Source organism: Protopterus annectens, chromosome 2.part1, assembly GCF_019279795.1.
Source record: "Protopterus annectens isolate FY-2018-M chromosome 2.part1, PAN1.0, whole genome shotgun sequence".
NCBI classification, from domain to species: domain Eukaryota; kingdom Metazoa; phylum Chordata; order Ceratodontiformes; family Protopteridae; genus Protopterus; species Protopterus annectens.
The window spans coordinates 342122846-342143098 of record NC_056729.1 but is presented as its reverse complement, the minus strand read 5'-3'; the positions used below and the strand labels follow the sequence as shown (position 1 = coordinate 342143098).

Here is a 20253-nt window from a genome sequence, read left to right as displayed (position 1 = left end):
ACACAGGTAAATTAATCATCTGGTTAATATTAGTCTCAGAAGCCACCTTGGGGAGAAAGGATGGATTGGTACGAAGTGACACCCTGTCCTTATGGAAGACCATATATGGATGATACGCAACACTTGGAGTTCTAATACCCTCCTAGCAGAGGTGATGGCTACTAGGAAGGCCATTTTCCAAGATAAAAATTTTAGGTCTACTGACACAGTCAGCTCAAAGGTAGTAGCAACCAGAGCCTGCAAAACCAAAGTCAGGTCCCACAGTGGGGTAGGATCCTTCACCGGGGGTCTTAAAAGAAAAGTACCTTTAATAAAGGATTTACAAAAGTACCTTTAATAAAGGATATACAAAGTTTATAGGATGCTAAGGAAACCATGTTCTCCCCAATATGAAAGGTGGAAATGGCCGCCAACTGAACTTTTACCATAGAATAGCTAGCACCTTGATGAATAATATATACCAAGAAATCCAACACTGCTGGGACAGGGGCTATGAACGGATCCAGAAGCCCAAATGGAAAAACTCTTCCATTTACTGCGGTAAAGCTTCCTGGTAGATGATTTGTGAGCTGCCACCAGAATAGTCTTAAATGGAGAAGATAAACTGGGAGTCCTAGCTATCATGGGATGGGAACTGAAGCAGCCAAGGAGTGAGCTTTAGACTGTCCAGGTTTGGATGTGTAACCCCTGAGTTGTGAGAAATGAGATCCAGAATCGGCTCTAAAATCCACGGAGGAGCTAGGAGATGAGACCAGGCAAAGGGAAACCAAACTTGACAAAGCCAGAATGGGGCAATAAGGATCACTTTGCTTCCCAGCCTGCAAGCCTTCTGGAGGAACTTTGAAATAAGAGGTAATGGGAGGTAAGCATAGAAAAGACCGGGAGGCCAAACATGAACTACAGTGTCATTGGGGGACTCCCCCTGTGGGGGCTTCAGAGTGAAGAACTCACTGCATTTCACATTGGAAGGAGATGTGACGAGATCGCAGCAAGGCCAACTCCACTCGAGGAAGATCTGCTCTGCTACTGAAGGATTCAGAGACCACTCATAAGGCATCAAAATAGTCCTGCTCAGTTTGTCCACCAATATGTTGGACTGTCCCTGAATGTGCATTGCTACCAGAAACTGGGTGGTGGTGATCGCCCATTCCCACACTCTCATGGCCTCGAGCTAGAGAGGATTGTAATTGTTTCCAGAGGGAGAAAGGCATGAAGGGCCTGCAATGCCAAAAAGACCACCCTCATCTCTAGAACACTGATATGCAACTTGGTCTTGTTCGGGGACCACATGCCTCGGACTGTCCTTCCCGAGTGATGCCCTCCCACCCTAGTTGGGAGGCGTCCGTGGTCACCATGGCTTGAGGAGAGGCTGCAATGAATGGTGTCCCTTGTCCAGTTCTGAGGAGTGTATCCACCAGAGGAGGGACTCCCTGCCAACTCTGATGTGTACAGGATGCGTCAATGGCAGATCTAACCATGACCATTGGACCGCTAACGTCCACTGTAGAACCTGCATATGAAGACGAGCACAGGGAAGAAGGGTAATAGTGGCTGCCATTCAACCCAAAGCTCGAAGTACAGTCTCTGCTGATGGGAGGTGTGACTGAATAACCAGGGATACATGGAGTCATAAGCTCCGAATTTTCTCCGGAGTTAGAAAACCTTAATTTGCAGAGTGTCTATCCTTGCTCCAATGTACTCTAGAACCTGGAATGGGGTCAGAGAAGATTTTGCTGTGTTGATAGTGATTCCCAGGTGGTCTGACAAGGAGCCAATCATCTAGGTACGGGAAGACCTGTATTCCCCGAAGCCTCAGGTGAGCCTCTACAACTGCCAGGACCTTGGTGAACACCCTGGGAGCTGTGGTGAGACCTAAGGGTAGGGCACAAAACTGAAAATGATTGGCTCCTAGCCAGAAACAGAGGAACCTCCTGGAGCATCTGTGAATCTTTATATGGTAGTACATGTCCTGGAGATCTATAGAGCACATCCAGTCTTTCTCCTGCAGATAAGGCAGGATGGACTGCAATGTGACCATCTGAAACTCCTCTTTGGCAATGGAAAGGTGGAGGGTGGAAAGATCTAGAATAGGTCTTAGGTCCCCCGTCTTTTTTGGCACCAAAAAGAATCTGGAGCAGATGCCCGATCTGGACTGGTCATGGGGAGTGGGCTGGATGACTCGTTTCTTTAGAAGCTTGTCTATCTTGTGCGCTGCTACTTCCCTTTGCGCTGGTGGTACATCTGGGAGGTGTTTTGGTGGAAGAAGGAATTCCACAAAGGGGATAGAATAGCCTCTGGATATGATCCGAAGTACCCAACGATCTGTTGACATGGACTCCCATGCCATTAGGTGCAACGAAAGACGACCCCCCCCCCTCCCGCCTGCCTCCAAAGTACAGCAGTCGGGCAACCCCTCAGGGCTGCTGCGCAGGCCTGCCCGAGAATGGTTCGAGACCGCACGTTCCTCGGACTCCCTCTGCCCCTGGGCCAGCATCTATCAAAACCCCCTCTGCCTCTGGGGAAGATGAGTCCTGAGCATCCCGTGAATACTGAGTCTTCAGGAACCACATCTTCTTCTGCCCTCGCTGATTGCTGCAGAAGGATCTTTGAGGGTTAGAGAAGCGGATTCCGATGGCAGATAGTGTCTTCCCATCCTTTTCACTCTGGACCAATGTCTCACGAACAGTCTTCTCGAACAAGGAACAACCATCATAAGGGGCACTTGCAAATGACACCTTAAAGAGCTCTGTGAACTGACACAGCCTGAGCCAAGCATGACGCCTCATGGCAACACCTGACCCGGCCGACCTTGCTGCCCCTTCGGTAGCATGCGAGAGGGGATGCACAGACGTGTTGGATACTGCTTTCAGAGTGGCCATCTGTGCGGAGAATGTATGCTTATCCTCCGGCAACATGGACTCTAGGGCTGACTCAGCTATCTCTTTAACAAGGTCTCGCTGTAGTCGGGTAACGTGTGCCAGGTAATTCAGCGCCCTTACGGAAAAAGTAGCTGAGGCATACACCCGCTTACCTAGGCGATCCATTGTTCTGGATTCGCGGTCGGGAGGATGAACCATAGAACTTTCTTGGGCTAGTTCTTTCTTGGTGGCTGCTGCTGCTGCTACCACCATAGCATCTACTGGGGACCCTTTGTTTCAGCTAGGTCTATCTGAGATGGGGCTCAGGATCTTGCCTGGGCACTTTGGAATTGGCTCCACGGTATCTGGTTCCTTCCATGTCTGGGAGGTGATAAGGTCCACAAATGGATCTACGGGAGGGGACACTCAAGAAGTAGATGGGCCTGTGCCGAAGGCCTTCAGAAACACAGACTCGTCCGAGGTAGGCTTGGGGGTGGACCCCCCCCCATTGGCACAGGATTTCCATGATGTCTCCAAAGGAGACATCATTGAGGGGTGATCTGGGGGAGCCTTCCCCCTCCTCCAAGTCAGTATCCTTGGTGAAGGACTCTGGAGAGGAGTCAAGGTGCCTCCTTTTGCATGTCCATTGGCGAGGAGCCTCTTCGGTGGGACTGTCTGAAGGGGACTCGCAAACTGTCTGAGGTTACGCAAGGGGAACCGCCTGGGACACTTTAGGCGTGGGTTGTCCCTGAGTGGATAAAATGGCAGAGGCTGCATCCAGAGCCAGGGTGGAATTGAGGAAATAGGGGTCTCGATCCACTCAAGTGCACCCTTTCCACCACATTGAATGCCGAAAAGGAGAATGAGCCTCCTGGGCCACCAGCAGGGAAGCTGTCCTCCCTGGACCCAATGGGGGAATCGAAGCAGAGCCCGCAGGTGCAGAGATGCTGAAGGGGGGGCCATGACCCTACACGGCCAGAGCCGATGGGAGCCCCGCTTCAGATCCAACGCAGAGACTACAGCTCCGAGAGGTGCTCGGGTCCAAACTGGTTGGATCTGACATGGTCAGAGCAATGGCCGATGTCAAGAAAAGTACAGTTTTGTACCTACCATAAATGTAGATGTTCGAGGATCCACATTGCTGCAGTCCTAACTATTGGGTAGTCCGCTGTCCAGTCGGCCCGAATACCAAAGTATATGGCTGACGTCGGTCAGGGCGCATTAGACTGACGTCAGTACGTCAGGGTACTAATGCGCATGACCGACGCCATATCCTCAGTCTTTTCTTGCCCCAGATGTCAGAAGACCCTAAAAAGACAAGGCCCAATATACCTGCACCAAAAATATGTACAATATATACAAAATTATCAGCATATAACCTCACCTACACAACCACCCCTAAACACAGAGGGAAGGAGGGAGGGTAAATTGGACTGCAGCAATGTGGATCCTCGAACATCTACATTTATGGTAGGTACAAAACTGTACTATGTTCTTCATTCCACATTGCTGCAGTCCTAACTATTGGGTAGAATCCCAAAGCAGAGGTAAGGGAGGCTGGCAAATCATAAAGAAGCAGGAGCTGACAACATGCCTTGCAAAATAGCTGTGGCAAAACCAGCCCTAGACTTAGAGTAGAGAGGAAGGTGATAATGCTTAGAGAAAGTATGCACTGAACTCCAAGTAGCTGCCTCCAAAATATCCTTAGTTGCCACCCCCCTTAGAAATGCTGTTGAAGTGGCAGTAGCCCTAGTGGAATGAGGCCTAATCCCAGCTGGAATCTCTTTGCCATGATGGGAATAACAAAATGCAATGCAAAAACCAATCCACCTAGAAATAGTTTGTTTTGACACAGGCTTGCCCTGCGAACTCAAAGCAAAAGAAACAAACAACTGCTGAGACTGCCTAAAATCCTTAGTCCTGCTCAAATAATAACGCAATTGCCTGTGTACATCTAAAGTGTGCAAAATCTTTTCCCCTTTATTTTGGGGGTCTGCATAAAAAGTAGGCAAATGAATAGTTTGGTTTAAAGCCACACTAGAAACCACCTTAGGCATAAAGGAAGGATTAGTACGTAATGATACCCTATCCTTATGGAAAATCAAAAGGGCTCTACTGCCATAAGGGCCTGCAACTCAGACACCCTTCTTGCAGAAGTAATAGCCAACAGAAAAGCAGTCTTCCATGACAAGTATTTCAATTCAGCAGTAGCCGCAGGCTCAAAAGGTTGTAGAGTAAGTTTTTCCAACACAAAATTGAGATCCCAAGCAGGAGTAGGAGCTCTACGTGGGGTCTTATATTCTTTGCCCCTCTAAGAAACTGCTTGAACAAAGGATGCGAAAACAATGGTGGGTCACAATCATAGTGAGCTGAAATTGCTGCAGCATGAATCTTAATGGAAGAGAAGGACAAACCTTTGTCCAATAACTCAGTAAGATATTGAAGAGCCACACTCAAATTAGGCTCAGAAATCTCCAAATTCTTTGCTGTACTCCAAAATAAAAATCTCTTCCATTTTTCTGCGTACACTTTCCTGGTACTAGGTCTTCTAGCTTCCATAATCACATTTAAAACTTGTTGAGGAAGTTGAGACCTGCTGTGTTTCAACCCAGAATATGCCAGGCTGTTAGATGAAGAGAGTGAAGCTTGACATTGAGCAGATGACCGTCCTTCTGAGATAACAGATGTGGAATCAAAGGTAAAGGCCATGGAGGTTTCCTTACCAGACTCCTTAGTAGTGGGTACCAGTGTTGCCGAGGCCAATCTGGAGCTATTAAAATCATCCTTGGCTTGTCTTGTCTGACCTTTAAGAGCACCTTTGGAAGAAGAGGCAGAGGTGGAAAGGCATACACATGAAGATTTTTCCAACTGAAAGACAGAGCATCCACTTTCCAAGCTGTGTGATGAAACCCTTTGTGCAAAACTTTGGCAGCTGGTGGTTTAGTGGAGAAGCGAACAGATCTATGTCTGGAGTTCCCCATGACACTGTCAATTTCTGAAATACATGAAGATCCAGTTTCCACTCGTGGGGATCCATGATTTGTCTGCTTAACACATCTGCTAAGGAGTTCTGTGCTCCGGCAGAAACCTTGCCTGAAGAGTTAGTTGCAAGCTGAGCGCAGTCTCCCATAAAATCATTGCTTGCCTGCATAGAGGATAAGAATGTGTTCCCCTTGTTTGTTGATGTACCACATGACAGTTGTGTTGTCTGTTAGAATCAACACCTGCCCTGGAAGAAGTAACTCCTTGAAAGCCATTAATGCAAACTGGACTGCTAACATCTCCTTCATGTTGATATGTAGATGCTGTAGTCTGGCAGGCCACTTGTCTTGTATCCACTTTCCATTTAGATGAGCTCCCCAAGCAATGTCCGAGGCATCTGTCGTTAAAATCTGACTCGCCTCTGGCCGGGTCACAGAGAGTCCCTTGTTTAGGTGACATTCCTGAGCCCACCACAAAAATTCTTTTGAAGGCAAGGTATTATTTGAATGACAGTGTCCAAATCCTGGCAGTGCTGTGTCCATACATTTTGAGATACCATTGCAGCTTCCTCATATGCAATTTGGCATTGGGAAGCACCAGAATACAAGATGCCATGAACCCTAATGCTTGAAGGACTGTCCTTGCAGTCAGCACGGACTGATGAGATAGTTGATGGAAGTAAAGGGATAGACTCTTTTGTTTGTCCGGGGTTAAAAAGGCCATCTGGGCTGCTGTATTCAGTCTCACACCCAGAAAGCACATGTCTTGAGAGGGTACTAGACTGGACTTTATTTCGTTCACAGAATACCCTAGGCATCTTAGCACTGCTATAACATATTCCAGATGCTGTAGAAGGTCTTCCTTTTCTTGAGCCAGAATCAGGCAGTCGTCCAAGTAAGGATAGATTTGAATTCCTTTTAGCCTGAAGTAAGCTATCACTGGAGCCAGAACCTTTGTGAATACTCTGGGCAGTAGATAAGCCAAAGGGCAATGCAGAGAACTGATAATGAGAATTTCCAGCTCGAAAACGCAGATACTTCCTGCAACTTAGTCTTATAGGCACATGAAGGTAAGCTTCCTTGAGATCTAAAGTTACCATCCAGTGATCTTTGCCCAGCAGAGGTAAAAGCTGTTGTAACGTCAACATCTTGAACTTGGGAATGTCCAGATAAGTGTTGAGGATAGATAAATCCAAAATTGGTCTCCACGTGTTCCCCTTCTTTGGTACTAGGAACAGGCGAGAATAAAATCCTAGGCCCCTTTCTGATACAGGGACTGGCTGAATGGCCCCTATTTGGAGTAACAGAGAAATTTGCTTGTGAGCCTCTTTCCTTTGTGGAGGAGGAACGTCTGGCATGCCTTTGAAAGGGGGCAAAGTATGGAAATAAAACCTGTAACCGTGGTGAATGATATCCAACACCCATCTGTCTTGAGTAATTAAATCCCAATTTTCTTTGAAAAGAGACAGTCTTCCTCCCAAAGGAGCTGCCAGACGAGAATCTACTGGCAGCTGAAAAGGCAGGTCATTGGGTCTGTTTACAAAAGGACTGACCCCTGCCCTCACCAGAAGTCTGAGCAGGTGAACTCCCTGTTCTAGGCCTAAAAGAACCTTGAGCTCTGCCCCTACCACGTCTAGACCTACCCCTAGACTGGGAATCATAAGCAGGATATGTCCATCCCTTAGTAGGCCAATTTCTACTAAACTTGGTGGCTGCACCTGCAAAAATCTTTAACAGTTTGCATAGACTTAGCTTTGTCCTCCATTTTCTTTAAAACTGCTTCCACAGGCGAACCAAACAACACATCAGACTGTAAAGGAGCATCCAAAATCCTTGTCTTAACATGCTCAGCTAAATTCTGATCCCTCAACCAGGCATGCCTGCGAAGAACAGAACTAGTGGCAGCCACCCTCGAGGAGGCCTGTACAGCATCAAAACCACATTGCAAAGAATGCTTACCTACTTGTTCAGACACATGAACTAAATCCAGCAACTCTTTACACTCAATACCTTCCGCCAAAGCATCCACCTTAGATTTCAATTGTGAAAGGAGATAATTTTGATATTTTAGCATGTGAAACTGACAATTCAACGCCCTCATGGCTAAAGTGGAAGAAGTATACACTTTCTTTCCCCATCTATCCAAAGCCCTTGCCTCTTTATCAGTGGGAACAGGGTTTTTAACAACAGAGGCCTTAACACCTTTAGGTCCCTGAGAAACAGTTTCCGGGTCTGCCCTAGGACTCTTAAAAAGATACTTATGAGCTTCAGGCACCCTATAGTACTTATCAGGTTTAACAGGAGCAGGAGGCAAAGAATCAGGGTTCAGGGAAGCCTCTGCAAAAACATCTTCCACCACATTCAACACAGGAGGTATAGCTAAGGGCCTATGCTGGGGTAAAAACAAGAATTCCCTAAGCCTTTTCCTGGAATCAGAGTAATCTTGGCCTTCCCATTTAAAGTGCTCCCTCATGGAATGCAGAGTCTCTGAAAATGAGAAATCCTCAGGAGGAGAAGCTGTAGGAGTGGAATCATCCACATCAGAATCAGAATAAGGAGGATACTCCTGCAAGTCTTCCGCAGAAGACTCAGAAGCCTCTGAACACTGTTCAAAACTCTCAAACTCTGGTTCCACCCTAGGCCTCTTATCAGGAGGGGGCATGGAACCTCTAATCATAGAAATCAAATCTTCTGCCATTTTAAGCATATGTTTCTTAGGCACAGAACCTGAAGTGCTAGGAGAAGCCCCCCCTGAAGCTAAACTTGGCCTACCTCTCAAAGAAGTTTTGGAAACAGAAGGAGAGGCTCTAACTACCTTGGGAAGAGAGGGAAGAACAGTTACCTGAGAAGCCCCCTCAGCCTGGCCTACCTCCTGAGAGAGCACATCCTGTAACAGTAAAGTCTCTGCCTGAGACTCCAAAGAAACTCCTGGCAAAACCTCTGGCTCCACCGAGCCTTCTAAAGAACCGACGTCCGGGACTGCCGGTTCATCAACCCTAGGCTTCGCTGTTTTGTCCTTGCGCTTTTTGGACGAAGCGGGCGTCGGAGCATCCGACGGCATTTTATAATTACAACGCTTCCCAAACACTAACCTGGCACAGTCTAACCATCTCTTAATAGTGCGTTTGTTAAATCTAGCACAAGAGCGGCATCCAACAACGTCGTGCTCAGGCCCTAAACAAGGTATACACAAGGTATGGTAATCCCTATGAGGTATCTGTTTCCCACAAGAAATACAGTTATTCACTTTTTCTGACATCCGGTTAAATACTGAGGCAAGAAAAAAACAAAATGTTCCCCAACGGGGTTCTTAGCCAACTTTGATTCGGTCTGAAACTCCGACTTCAGAAAATTTCAGAACGCCAACCTGCACTCGCAAAACTGCTTCTGCATCGGACCATGCGGCAAAAAAGACTGAGGATATGACGTCGGTCATGCGCATTAGTACCCTGACGTACTGACGTCAGTCTAATGCGCCCTGACCGACGTCAGCCATATACTTTGGTATTCGGGCCGACTGGACAGCGGACTACCCAATAGTTAGGACTGCAGCAATGTGGAATGAAGAACATCATAGTACTATCGGTGTCGACCCCCCCCAACTACGAGACTCCTCGGATCCGAAAACTCTGATACCAGGGGTCAGATCAGAGTAGGAGTTATTGGAGTGAAAAAAGGGAGCGAGCTCCCCCCTCCAGAGGGAGAGGGGGCTGGCAAGTCCCCCACCTGGATCTTGGTGCAAATAAATCTTCTCATCATTTTGTTAATCTCCACTTCACTCAAACTTCTGGTGGAGCACTATGATGAAGACACTGAGGCTGACTTAGACGTTCGGTGCATCGAAACCCTAGAAGACGGTCTTGCGTCTTCCGGCTCCGGTGAGAACCTAGGCGACCGGAGCCGAGGAGTACTAGGCCTGGAAGCAGCCTGGGGTTTCTGGGGAGGACCTGACACTCTTTCTAGTCTTGCCCTTGTCTTTTCTTGGCAAATCCCCTTCAACAGGCCTCTGAATGGGAGGGTGAGTCATGGCATGGGAGGAGGAAGAAGCTGAAGAAGCAGAAGCAGTCACAGCCATGACCACAGCCGTAGTAGTGGGGACAGCTGTCCCCGAAGCAGACAGTCCTTTCATGATCACCTTGGCCTTGCTGTCTTTCAAGGCTCGCAGGTTAAAAACCGCGCAATTAGAGCAGTCAGTCGACAGATGTGCGACCCCTAAATATACCACACACAGAGTGTGGCCATCCTATGTGAATAACTTATGGCCACACTCTGCACACTTTCTGAAGACAGGCTTTTTCTGATCAGCCATGTCCGAAAATAACCAGGAATAAAACAACAGTTGTAGACCAGATATACACACACTATAGGAAACTCTAACTGATTTTTTTTTTCTAATTCAACACGAGGAAGGGGAGGGAAAGGAAAGGGAAGGGAAACCCTAACCTAATACAAGGAAAAAAGGTACACTTACCCCAAAAGTTTTAAGAAAAATGCTAATTAAGCAAGCACAACGCCTGGAGCTCTGAGACCACGATGCTATGCAAAGCCGCAGCAAAGAAGATCTGGGGGAAGGAAGGAGATGGAGTGGTATTATGGGTAAGGGGAGGAGCTTGGAGCTCTGATCAGATTCTGGTTAAACTGCCGTCTCGGATCCGTAACCCACAGGTTGAAGAGCAAATGAAGTAAACTACTTCAGATCATGTCATACTCTAGAACACTTTTCTGCATCTAGTAGTAAATGGGAATAGCTAAAGCTCAACATTCTACAAAAATTATGAATTAATTTCTCTGATCATAACTAAGCAGTAGTAATACGGATGTCAAGAAATTCATCTCTCAAATTTCACCTTCCTTTACTCTTTAGGTGAATTTCTTGATAGTCATGTTTCAAACACATTACAACTTGGTTATTATCAAAGACTTTATCATAATCCTCCATGTTATGCACCATTCCATTATGACATCAGAAAGGTGTAGAACAAGCTTTTATGCATTGCTAAAAAGAAACCTTTCAAAACTGAGCATAAGTGTTCTACTTGACAATAACTTTTGCACTACAACTCTGAAGAATAAACCCCATACAAATTTAAAACACTGTGCATGTCTAAGACTATTCAAAACCAAGCTTGACAACTACTGAGCATGACACAAATTTATGGCTTCAGAATTTGAACTCCTTTACGACTTTTGGTTTTGTGTTTAGCATTGGAACCACAAAGATGATGAAAAAAAAAATCACACCATGGTAAAAAAAAGTCATGTCAGAAGGTGAAGTACATTAGGAAATGGAAACATTAGTGCACTGTTTCAGTTTCTATGAAGGATGAGTTGGCAAAAAGATGGAGAAGGAACATACAGTTTGGGACTACAGTTCAGTTCTGTAATAAGTTATACGAAACTAGCTCTGTATTATGTTTGAGTAGCTTACTAAGCAGAAGTCACACATTACTATTGTATAGTGATCCTGTACATTTGATCTTGAATTCTGTCAACAGTGAATGGTAAATGCTAACCTAAATAATATTTGCCTAATTTCATATTGCCCAGCTACAGGATTATAATCTATGCACTTTGTTCAAGCAATTCAGACTCAAATGAAACACTAACTGGACAAAAACAACGTACTATACAAGGAGCAAAAATTAAAATAATTTATTCCATACACAAATCATGACAAGGTGTGTGTTACTTTACACACAAATTACTGTGAAACAGTTTTCTTACAATTTCTGGTATTTTTGCCTCAGAAACTGATTGGAATTCAATATATTTTATTGATTAATCAATAGGGTCCTTTCTGGACCATTTTCAGTCACAACACAGAAGACATTGGCAAGGCTAAACACAATGTATATATGACCAATTTAGTGTAGCCAATCAACCAACATATTTGTGTGAGGTAGGAAGAAAACAGATTCTGCAGAGAAAACTCATCATGCCAACATGGGGAGAAAATTCAAAGCTACACAAAGATAACTTGTGAAGGTCAGGACTGAATCCTGGTCCCTGAAGCTGTTACACAGGGATTTTTCCACTAAGCCACCATGCTGCCAGTAAGATAAGAAACATGGTATCTGTAGCATACTACATTTTAGTACCACAGCATATAGTTAAGGATATGCTTTAAAAGGGTTTATATTAGATAATCGAACTTTCAAAAGTTCGAGTGTCATATGGTCGACACCATATGATCAAACTTTTAAAAGTTCGAAAATCTAATAAAAAAATAAAATACACAAATAACCTACCTGAATGTTTTAAGCATGAGGGCAAGCCCCCTTGCACCCCCCCTCTTTAAATATACCAACTCCGAGATCGCACTACAGTGCAGAAAAGGGAAATCTTCCCATTCCTTGCTGTACACAGATCTCCATTTTAAATGTTCAAACTTTCAAAAATTCGACCATACGACAGTCGAACTTTTGAAAGTTTGATCATCCAATATAGACCCACTTTAAAAGTGCTTCAGTGAAGTAAATGCATGAGTTAGTAACGAAAGCCACAACATGGTTTCTTCCATTCCACTAGCTTCAAAAACTGCACCATCTACTCGGCAAATGTACAAGACATGTCCTGGGCTTTCAGAATACACTTGCATAAATATATTTTCACATCCTTAGGAGCATTCTGTGCCGGCTTCTGGTATTTTTGCTTAAACTTTCTCTTTATTGAAAGCAATAAAGCACTTTTCAAGTCTTTTTATAAATAGGTCCACATCTTCCTTTTTAATTCCAATAGCTGATGCAGCGTTGAGGTACGCACAAGGATAACTATTACTATGTGACATAAAGCCTTGAAACGTGTAACCACTCACGGTTTGTGAGCAGCCAAGGGGGACAACCCTGTCAAGACAAATAATGTACAAGAACACAGTTAAAAATTGCAGATGAAAAATTAAAAAAAAAAATTTAATTTGAACACATTTATGCCCTAGTTGTATATTTTATAGACATTGCTGAGAGCTGCTTATGTCAAATCTAACTTAAATTTATGGCTTACAAAATTAAAATAATTTGGTTAAAGCAAATTTAAATAGAGCTAAACTTATTTTTTAACTTTAGTTACACTTTTCAAATGATGCCGCCATTTTTGCATATTGCCGTTTCAAACGCACCAGTCTACTAAGTTTTCAAAGATGCTCTTATTAATATATAATTTTGCACTAAAAAATGGAAAAGAACATGATTAGACACACAATGTATTAAAATGAGATGCAGCTGTTATATTCCCACATAAACTTTCCTTGCCATACTTCCCATTTTAAAGTTTGCTGTGTGATGAAATGGTCTAAATGTAAGTAGACCTAAGCTTGGCAGCAGGCGATAATGCCACTATACTGACTACATCACAAAAGCACGCTATTCTCACAAACTTCTAAATCAGATGGTCTAACTACTACTCAATTTTTATCTACAAACAATGGTAATGTCTCGGCCAACTGGCTGCTACTAGAAAGTGTTACTCCATGCATCACAGATTGTTAATAAGTACATACATTTCAAATAAATTAAAAGAACCACAAAGCTATTTACACTTGAAAAAATAGATGTTTGTATTTAAAAAACTGACTTTGAAAATAGATCTTTGAGTACATCTTGTTTTGCATTCAGCACAATACAAGTGCCAGGTAGAATAATTCGAGGGCAGATTCCAAAGCAGTTGCTTTACAGTTTGTTCTAGCTTCTGAGTATTAACAGTACCAGTTATGTCACCCTGAATACATTAGACGTATGGCAGACTCACAACTTGGCGCTTGCCACTATATCCTCCTAAAGTAAAGCTTAGCACTATTCTGAGAAAAGATCTGTACAATAAAATCAACAGAACATCACTACAGTTTATAATCCTATTCTAACATGCTGGAAAGGGAAGGAAAAATGACAAATGTTGGGCATTTAGGGAACACAATTAAAGCATCTCTGTCAAACTGGCTAATTGCTGATAAACTCCATCCCAGGAGATGCAACCTACCCTGAGATGCTACAGACCTGAAATTGGTTATACTTAAGGGAAGGGTGCAGGGCATCAGAGGTGTCCTTCCCCCACACTCAAAGCTTTTGCCTAATTTGTCATGACAGAGTCAATGAATCATTCTTCTAAGCTATACTTAATAAAATATTGGTATAGTGGGTGAATGTTATTATGAAATTGTTATATGTCAAACCTAAACCTTGTCTCAATTATGTATACGCTTTTCTCTTTTTTCCCTGAACTTTCATGCAACTGTTATGTTGAAACATTTTATACCTTACCATGTTATGTTGCCTTTTTGAAATGTAACTTAATACCTGTTTAACTGTGGAGCTTTTCTCCCCGGGTCTCTGCTGAAAAGGGATATGTATCCAGTTGGACTAACCCGGTAAACAAATGTAAAATAAATAAAATAAATAGTGGGTGAATGTCACAGATGTCCCCCCAGTGTTTGGCTATTTTGCCAACCCAGAGTCAGTGAATCATATTTTGTATGACTACAGATGACCCAAGGGGGATATGAAGTGGGAAGCATGCTTACAACTGAGGCATCTTTGAAAATTAGTTTTTACTCAAAACTATTACATTATTATGACTATTTTACCTACATGTCAGCAAGCAATCCAGACAGATTAATTTGCAAATGAATAAGCAGGTTAGGTCCAGCAACTAGGTACTGGAGAGATTCTGTATCACAAAGGAAAGCAATAATGTGTCAAGGTACATCAGCATAAAAGCAGGCCACTGTCACTTAATAGCTTGCCTTGCTTCCTTTAGCAGACAAGCATCCCTCTTGCGAAAAGTGGCATCAATGCTATGAAGGTGAACTATGGCAACTGGATGACACGTGCAAACACTTAGTGATAGAGATTGTATAAATTAAAATGCTTTCCCCAAAATTATACTGTGTGTTCAGTAAAAGAAAATATGGCTTGCTTTGCAAGAACAGTTAAGTGACCTTTTATTAAAAAGATTTCTTGTAAATGTTCAGCTTAGATATTAATAACATATAGCTGAGGGCTTACTGTAAATGGCATTCTGTTACAGAAAAAAGGAAGTTGACTTTCTGTGAGCTTTCAGATGCAGAAATAAATGAAATAAAATACAGACACTTCAAGTGACGCAAAGATGAAGTGGAGAGACTTTTTGTGAAGTCTTCAGATACAGCAAGGAAGAAAATAACCAAAGGAGGACATAATTTGTCATTTCAACAGAAACTGTCCAGGCTAAAAATAACCATTGGACTTTTTCATGACACAAACAGAAACCAGAAGAACAAGTCACAAGGACATTAAAAATAACATTGTTTGACATTTAACAGAGTATATAAACTGGACAGTAATTTTCACTCTTTAGTGACGTCTATGTGGTACAGCGGTAGCATTGTTGCCTCACAGCAAGAAGTTCTCCTGTTCGATTCTCGGCTGGAGTGCCTTCTGTATGGAGTCTGCATGTCCTCCCCGCGGTAGAGTGGCCTCTGAAAGACATGCGTGAATGGGAGTGCCTTCGCTGAAGGTTGGGTGTCGGGCTGGCAACTTGGCACCATAAAACTCGACTGCCAATCATTAGCGGACCGGAGTTCCGCTGTGGCGACCCCTACCCGGGAAAAGCCGAAAAGACAAAGTGACGTCTATGACTAAGTGTGCATTAGTCTGTAGTTATGTGTGTCTAGCCGTGTTATAATAGAATTGAAATAACTCTGACAGTATTAACTGTTTGGCAAGAATTTCTACTAATACAAATACATATTAATGGATGCAGTAGTACGGTGTCGGTCTGGCCTGCTGATATTTTACAGTGGCTAATAATATTTCACAATGGTGAGCCTAGCCGACTGGCCGTGAACCTAGTCCACTGGCCATAACCTTTTTTTTATCCATTACCAACAGCTAATTTTTCATAAAGGCCTTGAATTTTCCGTGAGTTCAACGGACTGACATTTCCAGTGCATCAACAGTTCATACTTCGCTGGTGGATACAGAGTGACGCCGTAGAAGCTGTCCTGCAACGTTCCAACATCAATTCGTCTGTTGAAGGACACAGTGTCTTCTAAGTGACTTCAGCCTGATCACCTGTTTGTCAACTATGCAAAATACGGTAAATTCTTCACAGTTATAACATGGATGCCAGTACACACAGTTAACTTTACAATGCCCACATATTGTACATATAAATTTACATAGTTTAAACCTTCTGTGTCAGACATGAAATGTAAATCTAAAATGTTTAATGTTCAAAATGTAGACAACAGTTGTGTTTGTAAATGCATAAATGCTTACAATCCATACATAAAATGTACAGCAATTCATAAAGACCGTTTTTTATGTGGAAGTAATTTTCCAAACTTATGTCTATCTTGTCACAGGAGTCTAGTATGTAAGCCAAGCTGCACCATAAGATATATCCTATTCTGATAATCTGTTTGATTCTAGCATTGTTAGTTCTTCACATACACAACAGTCAAATGTACCTTCTGCAGTCACCTAAATCTCATACAGTACAAGTGTATGCAATTAATGTCAATAATGAAATAGACTACATAAAAATGTTATTTATAATAAATATTGCAGATGCACATAAAGAAAGAAGAAAATTCTAACATAGTAGAGTGTGCTATTAATATTAACCTTTTAAAGAAAAGGTTTTCACAGCTTTTCAAAATTTCCCTAGAGACAGTAGTAAGGGACAATAATGCCATTTAGAGGAACAGACTCGGCATAGCATTCAGACTTTACATGACATTTCTGGTTTAACATAACAATCAGATAGAGCCCAACAACATTTACTAAGGGCACAAACTACAGAGGGTAATCTGACAAAACAGTTACAAAAAGCCCAGAAAGGTTTACAAGGAGTACAAAATACACCAACTGACATTGGGCAGGGTTCAGCAGAAATGACAGTTATTTCGCCTGCTGACATATATCAATAGTCTTGTTTATTGCAGACTCTGCCTCAGTGGCAAGACAAGAAAGGAATTTTGTTTCAATATGTTGGCATTTAAACGATGGTTGACATGCACTGTGTGGTCTATTTGAAATTATGCTTTATTTAAATGTTTTTTTTTTTGCATTTACACATACCAGTTTGGGTCAGAAGGGGATTCGTCGTCAGTGTTAGCAAACCCCTAAAACATGCTCCAGTACTACGGGAGTTATGGGCATTGATTCCCAAAATGATTTACAGGGAAAGTTTAGCATTGTCAAAATCAAAGCACATAAAAATGTAATACAGAACAGGCTATGCTTTAGCAGATGTCAAAGCAAAGCAAGCAGCTGAAACTGGTGAGTGCCTAGACTCACATAACTGTTTTAAACAACAGACAAGGTAATGCTAGTTTCCACTATTTAAAAAAAAAATAAAAAAACTATCTCAAAATGATCAGACAGTCTAAATAGCATGACAGAAAAAAACAAAATAATGTTTTGGTCAAGCAAGATGGTATGTTGAAGCAATTCCTGCAGACAGTGAGTGACATTCTGCAAAATGCAGATGCAGCTTTAAAATCAGTTTCTGCCAGACAGATAAATACAGACTCAGAGATTACACATCTCAAACTCCACCTGGAGCAACAGAAAAGCCAGAGTGCTAGACAGTTTAAGAGAAGTATGCAGTATTGCAGATGCACATAGAAAATGTACAAAAACAGCTTGTAGACTACGTGGGGAAAAGAAGGGGACGTAATACATGGTCTGATGAAATAACAAACACAGGGGGATCACGAGCAGCTTCTGCTCCATCAGGGTTACAGACAGATGCACAACGAAGTTCAGAAAAACAGGTGATATGTTTTACTTGTAAGAAAATAGGACACATTAAACAGGATTGTCCATATTATAAAAGATGAAAGGAAAGTCAAACAGAAAAGGGTATCTATGCAGATAATAGTGCAAAACCCAAAAATAAGGAAAGAAATCAAGATAAAGAAAATACATTAAGGGAGACTCAGTCACAGGAACAAACACAGAGGGATACAGAAAAAAATAAATAAACTGAAAGTACAAAGTACACATTAGACAGGAAAGACATCAACAGTCAACAGGGAACAGAACATGCAGTCTGTGTAATCAGAGACATACCCAGGAAAACAGATCAGAATGAATATGATTCTGATGAGGGGTGTGCCCCCCCTCCAAGTAACCTTTCTCACAAATTTTAAACGTGAAAAGGACAGATGCCTGTTAGTGGATGTATGGATGGAGGGGACACTATGGAAAGATGTCCTACTTGATACAGGGGCAGTCACTAATAAACAGTTACCTGTAAATCAGTTCAAAAAATCTTACATTCAAGGCTTTGATGGCAGCACTTGCATGGCTATAAGCAGTAAGCCAGTTAAAATATGTTTCACAGAAAATGGATCTTCAATACAGGGTACATTTCTTATGAATTCCAGTTGCAGAACAACAATCCTTGGGGGTTGATATTCTCGGCAAACTGGGAATAGTAACTGATTTCAATAACAAGTTTGTATGGTCAGCCACAATGGAAGATAGTTGGGATACAGCTCAGCAATTTCCTTGCTTTGTAATTGATGTAAGTAACTATAAAAAGACACTACCAAGAGACATTCACAACTGCATAATAAATGGGAGCAAATCAAATCACAATTTCAGCCCTTGTAGGCTACATCAAAGACAGATTGTGGTAAATTAGCAGTACCAGTGAGTGTAGGTAATCCTTTGGATTACATTCCTCCTTTTCAGAAGCAATATCCAATCCCCAAAGAGGTGGGAGAGGATATAACAATGGCAACAGGCAAATCATAAATAGAAAAAGCATATATGCAAATAACCTGCAAACATCAGGGTACACAAAAAAAAGGAGGTAAGTAATAAACAGAAGGAAGGACAAACCCGTTGCCTTGCTGAAAAGGGTAATTACAAACACTAACAGTATAATAAAAATGGTAAATTATGACCAGTAGAATATGGGGATAATCCTCCCTATAACCCAGGTCATGGCAGGCAACAGGCATTAAAGCAATAAATTAACAGAACACAGGTTATCAGTTGGCAGCAAAGTACAGGGATCTTTTAAAGCAATGGAAGACGATGTTAGTATACAAAACTCAATGCTAATTAAACAAAAGAGACTGGAAAAGACAGAAAAATAAATACTACTTTACTGATTTAATAAGCCAGGATGGATTCAGAATAAACACAAAATAACCTACAGACACACAGTAAAGTTAATACAGATACAGTGTAAAGTTAATACAGATACAGTAAATACATTTACAGTAATGCAAATGGTATATGCAAAACTAAACAATGCAATTAAATGTTGGTTATGTCATCTACGTCTGGAAATGGAGTAACATTTAAGGCAGTACCTATGACAAACCCTAAATGACAAAAGGTTGTATGGTAACAAAAAAAGAAGTTATGTCCTTACCATAACATTCCATGTAGAGTGTTCATCTCGCCTTTGTTCTTACACACGGGGTTCGGAGCCGATCCTCAACTCCGAGTCGGCCGAATTGCAAAGCTCTGAATCTCAGAGAAGCTCGAGACCAGCCCATATCCCACAATCCTCCCTGCCATTACTCAGATCTAGTTTGCAAACAAACCAGACCAAAGGATCCAACACCTGCGGTGCTAGAAGCATACACTCTCTTCAGCCATTCAGAGACACTCTCTCACCATAGCAATAACTAATGGTCTAAGCATATATCCCATGACACACGGGACCATATACCCCGGAAGGGGTCAAGACACGTCGATCAGACTCTAATCCTACCAGTTCTTCCAAACACATGGGGGGAAAGGGAGGGAATGTAAGAACAAAGGCGAGATGAACACTCTACATGGAACGTTATGGTAAGAACCTAACTTCTTTATGCAAGAGTGTTCAATCTCGCCGTTTGTTCTTACACACGGGTAGCGTCCCTAGCTCCGTGACCCCGAGTGACTCATGGAAGAACGTTCCTAAGCACAGTGGAACCAAATGATGTCCTATCCTTGGAGACCTTGTCCACTCTATAATGAGTGATGAAAGTATGTGGTTTAGACCACGTGGCTGCTGCACAAATAGTGTCCAAAGGCAAGTGAGCCGCATGAGCTAAGGAAGTGGAAATGGATCTGGTAGAATGGGCCTTAGGTTTGGTGGGTAAGGATTGCTTTGATGTAGAGTATACAAATGTTATACAGTCAGCAAGCCATTTAGATAGTGTACGTTTAGTAATTGCCATGCCCTTTTTATTGTCTGCAAATGCAACGAAGAGCTGATCCGTTTTCCTGTAAGCTTTGGTCCTATCTAAATAAAATCTTAATTGCCTGTGAACATCCAACTTGTGCAACATATACTCCAGTTTGTTAGTATGTTTTTTGAAAAAGGTAGGGAGTTCTATAGACTGGTTAATATTCGTAACTGAGCATACTTTTGGAAGGAAAGATGGATTTGTACGCAAAGAGACCCTGTCTGGATGGAATATCAAGTAA

At 42.5% G+C, this 20253-nt stretch overlaps 1 protein-coding gene across 6 annotated transcripts in view; it reads right to left on the bottom strand.

Annotated features, from left to right (window-relative positions):
* Nucleotides 1–12093: 12093 nt before the first annotated feature.
* Nucleotides 12094–20253, bottom strand: part of SEPSECS (Sep (O-phosphoserine) tRNA:Sec (selenocysteine) tRNA synthase) — a 1234889-nt gene continuing 1226729 nt past the window's right edge. For all 6 annotated transcript variants that reach the window (XM_044062171.1, XM_044062175.1, XM_044062174.1 and 3 more), the window contains one exon: nucleotides 12094–12681. In XM_044062171.1, coding sequence (XP_043918106.1) covers nucleotides 12492–12681 — 190 coding nt within the window. In that variant the 3' untranslated portion in view covers nucleotides 12094–12491. The remainder of the gene's footprint in view (nucleotides 12682–20253) is intronic.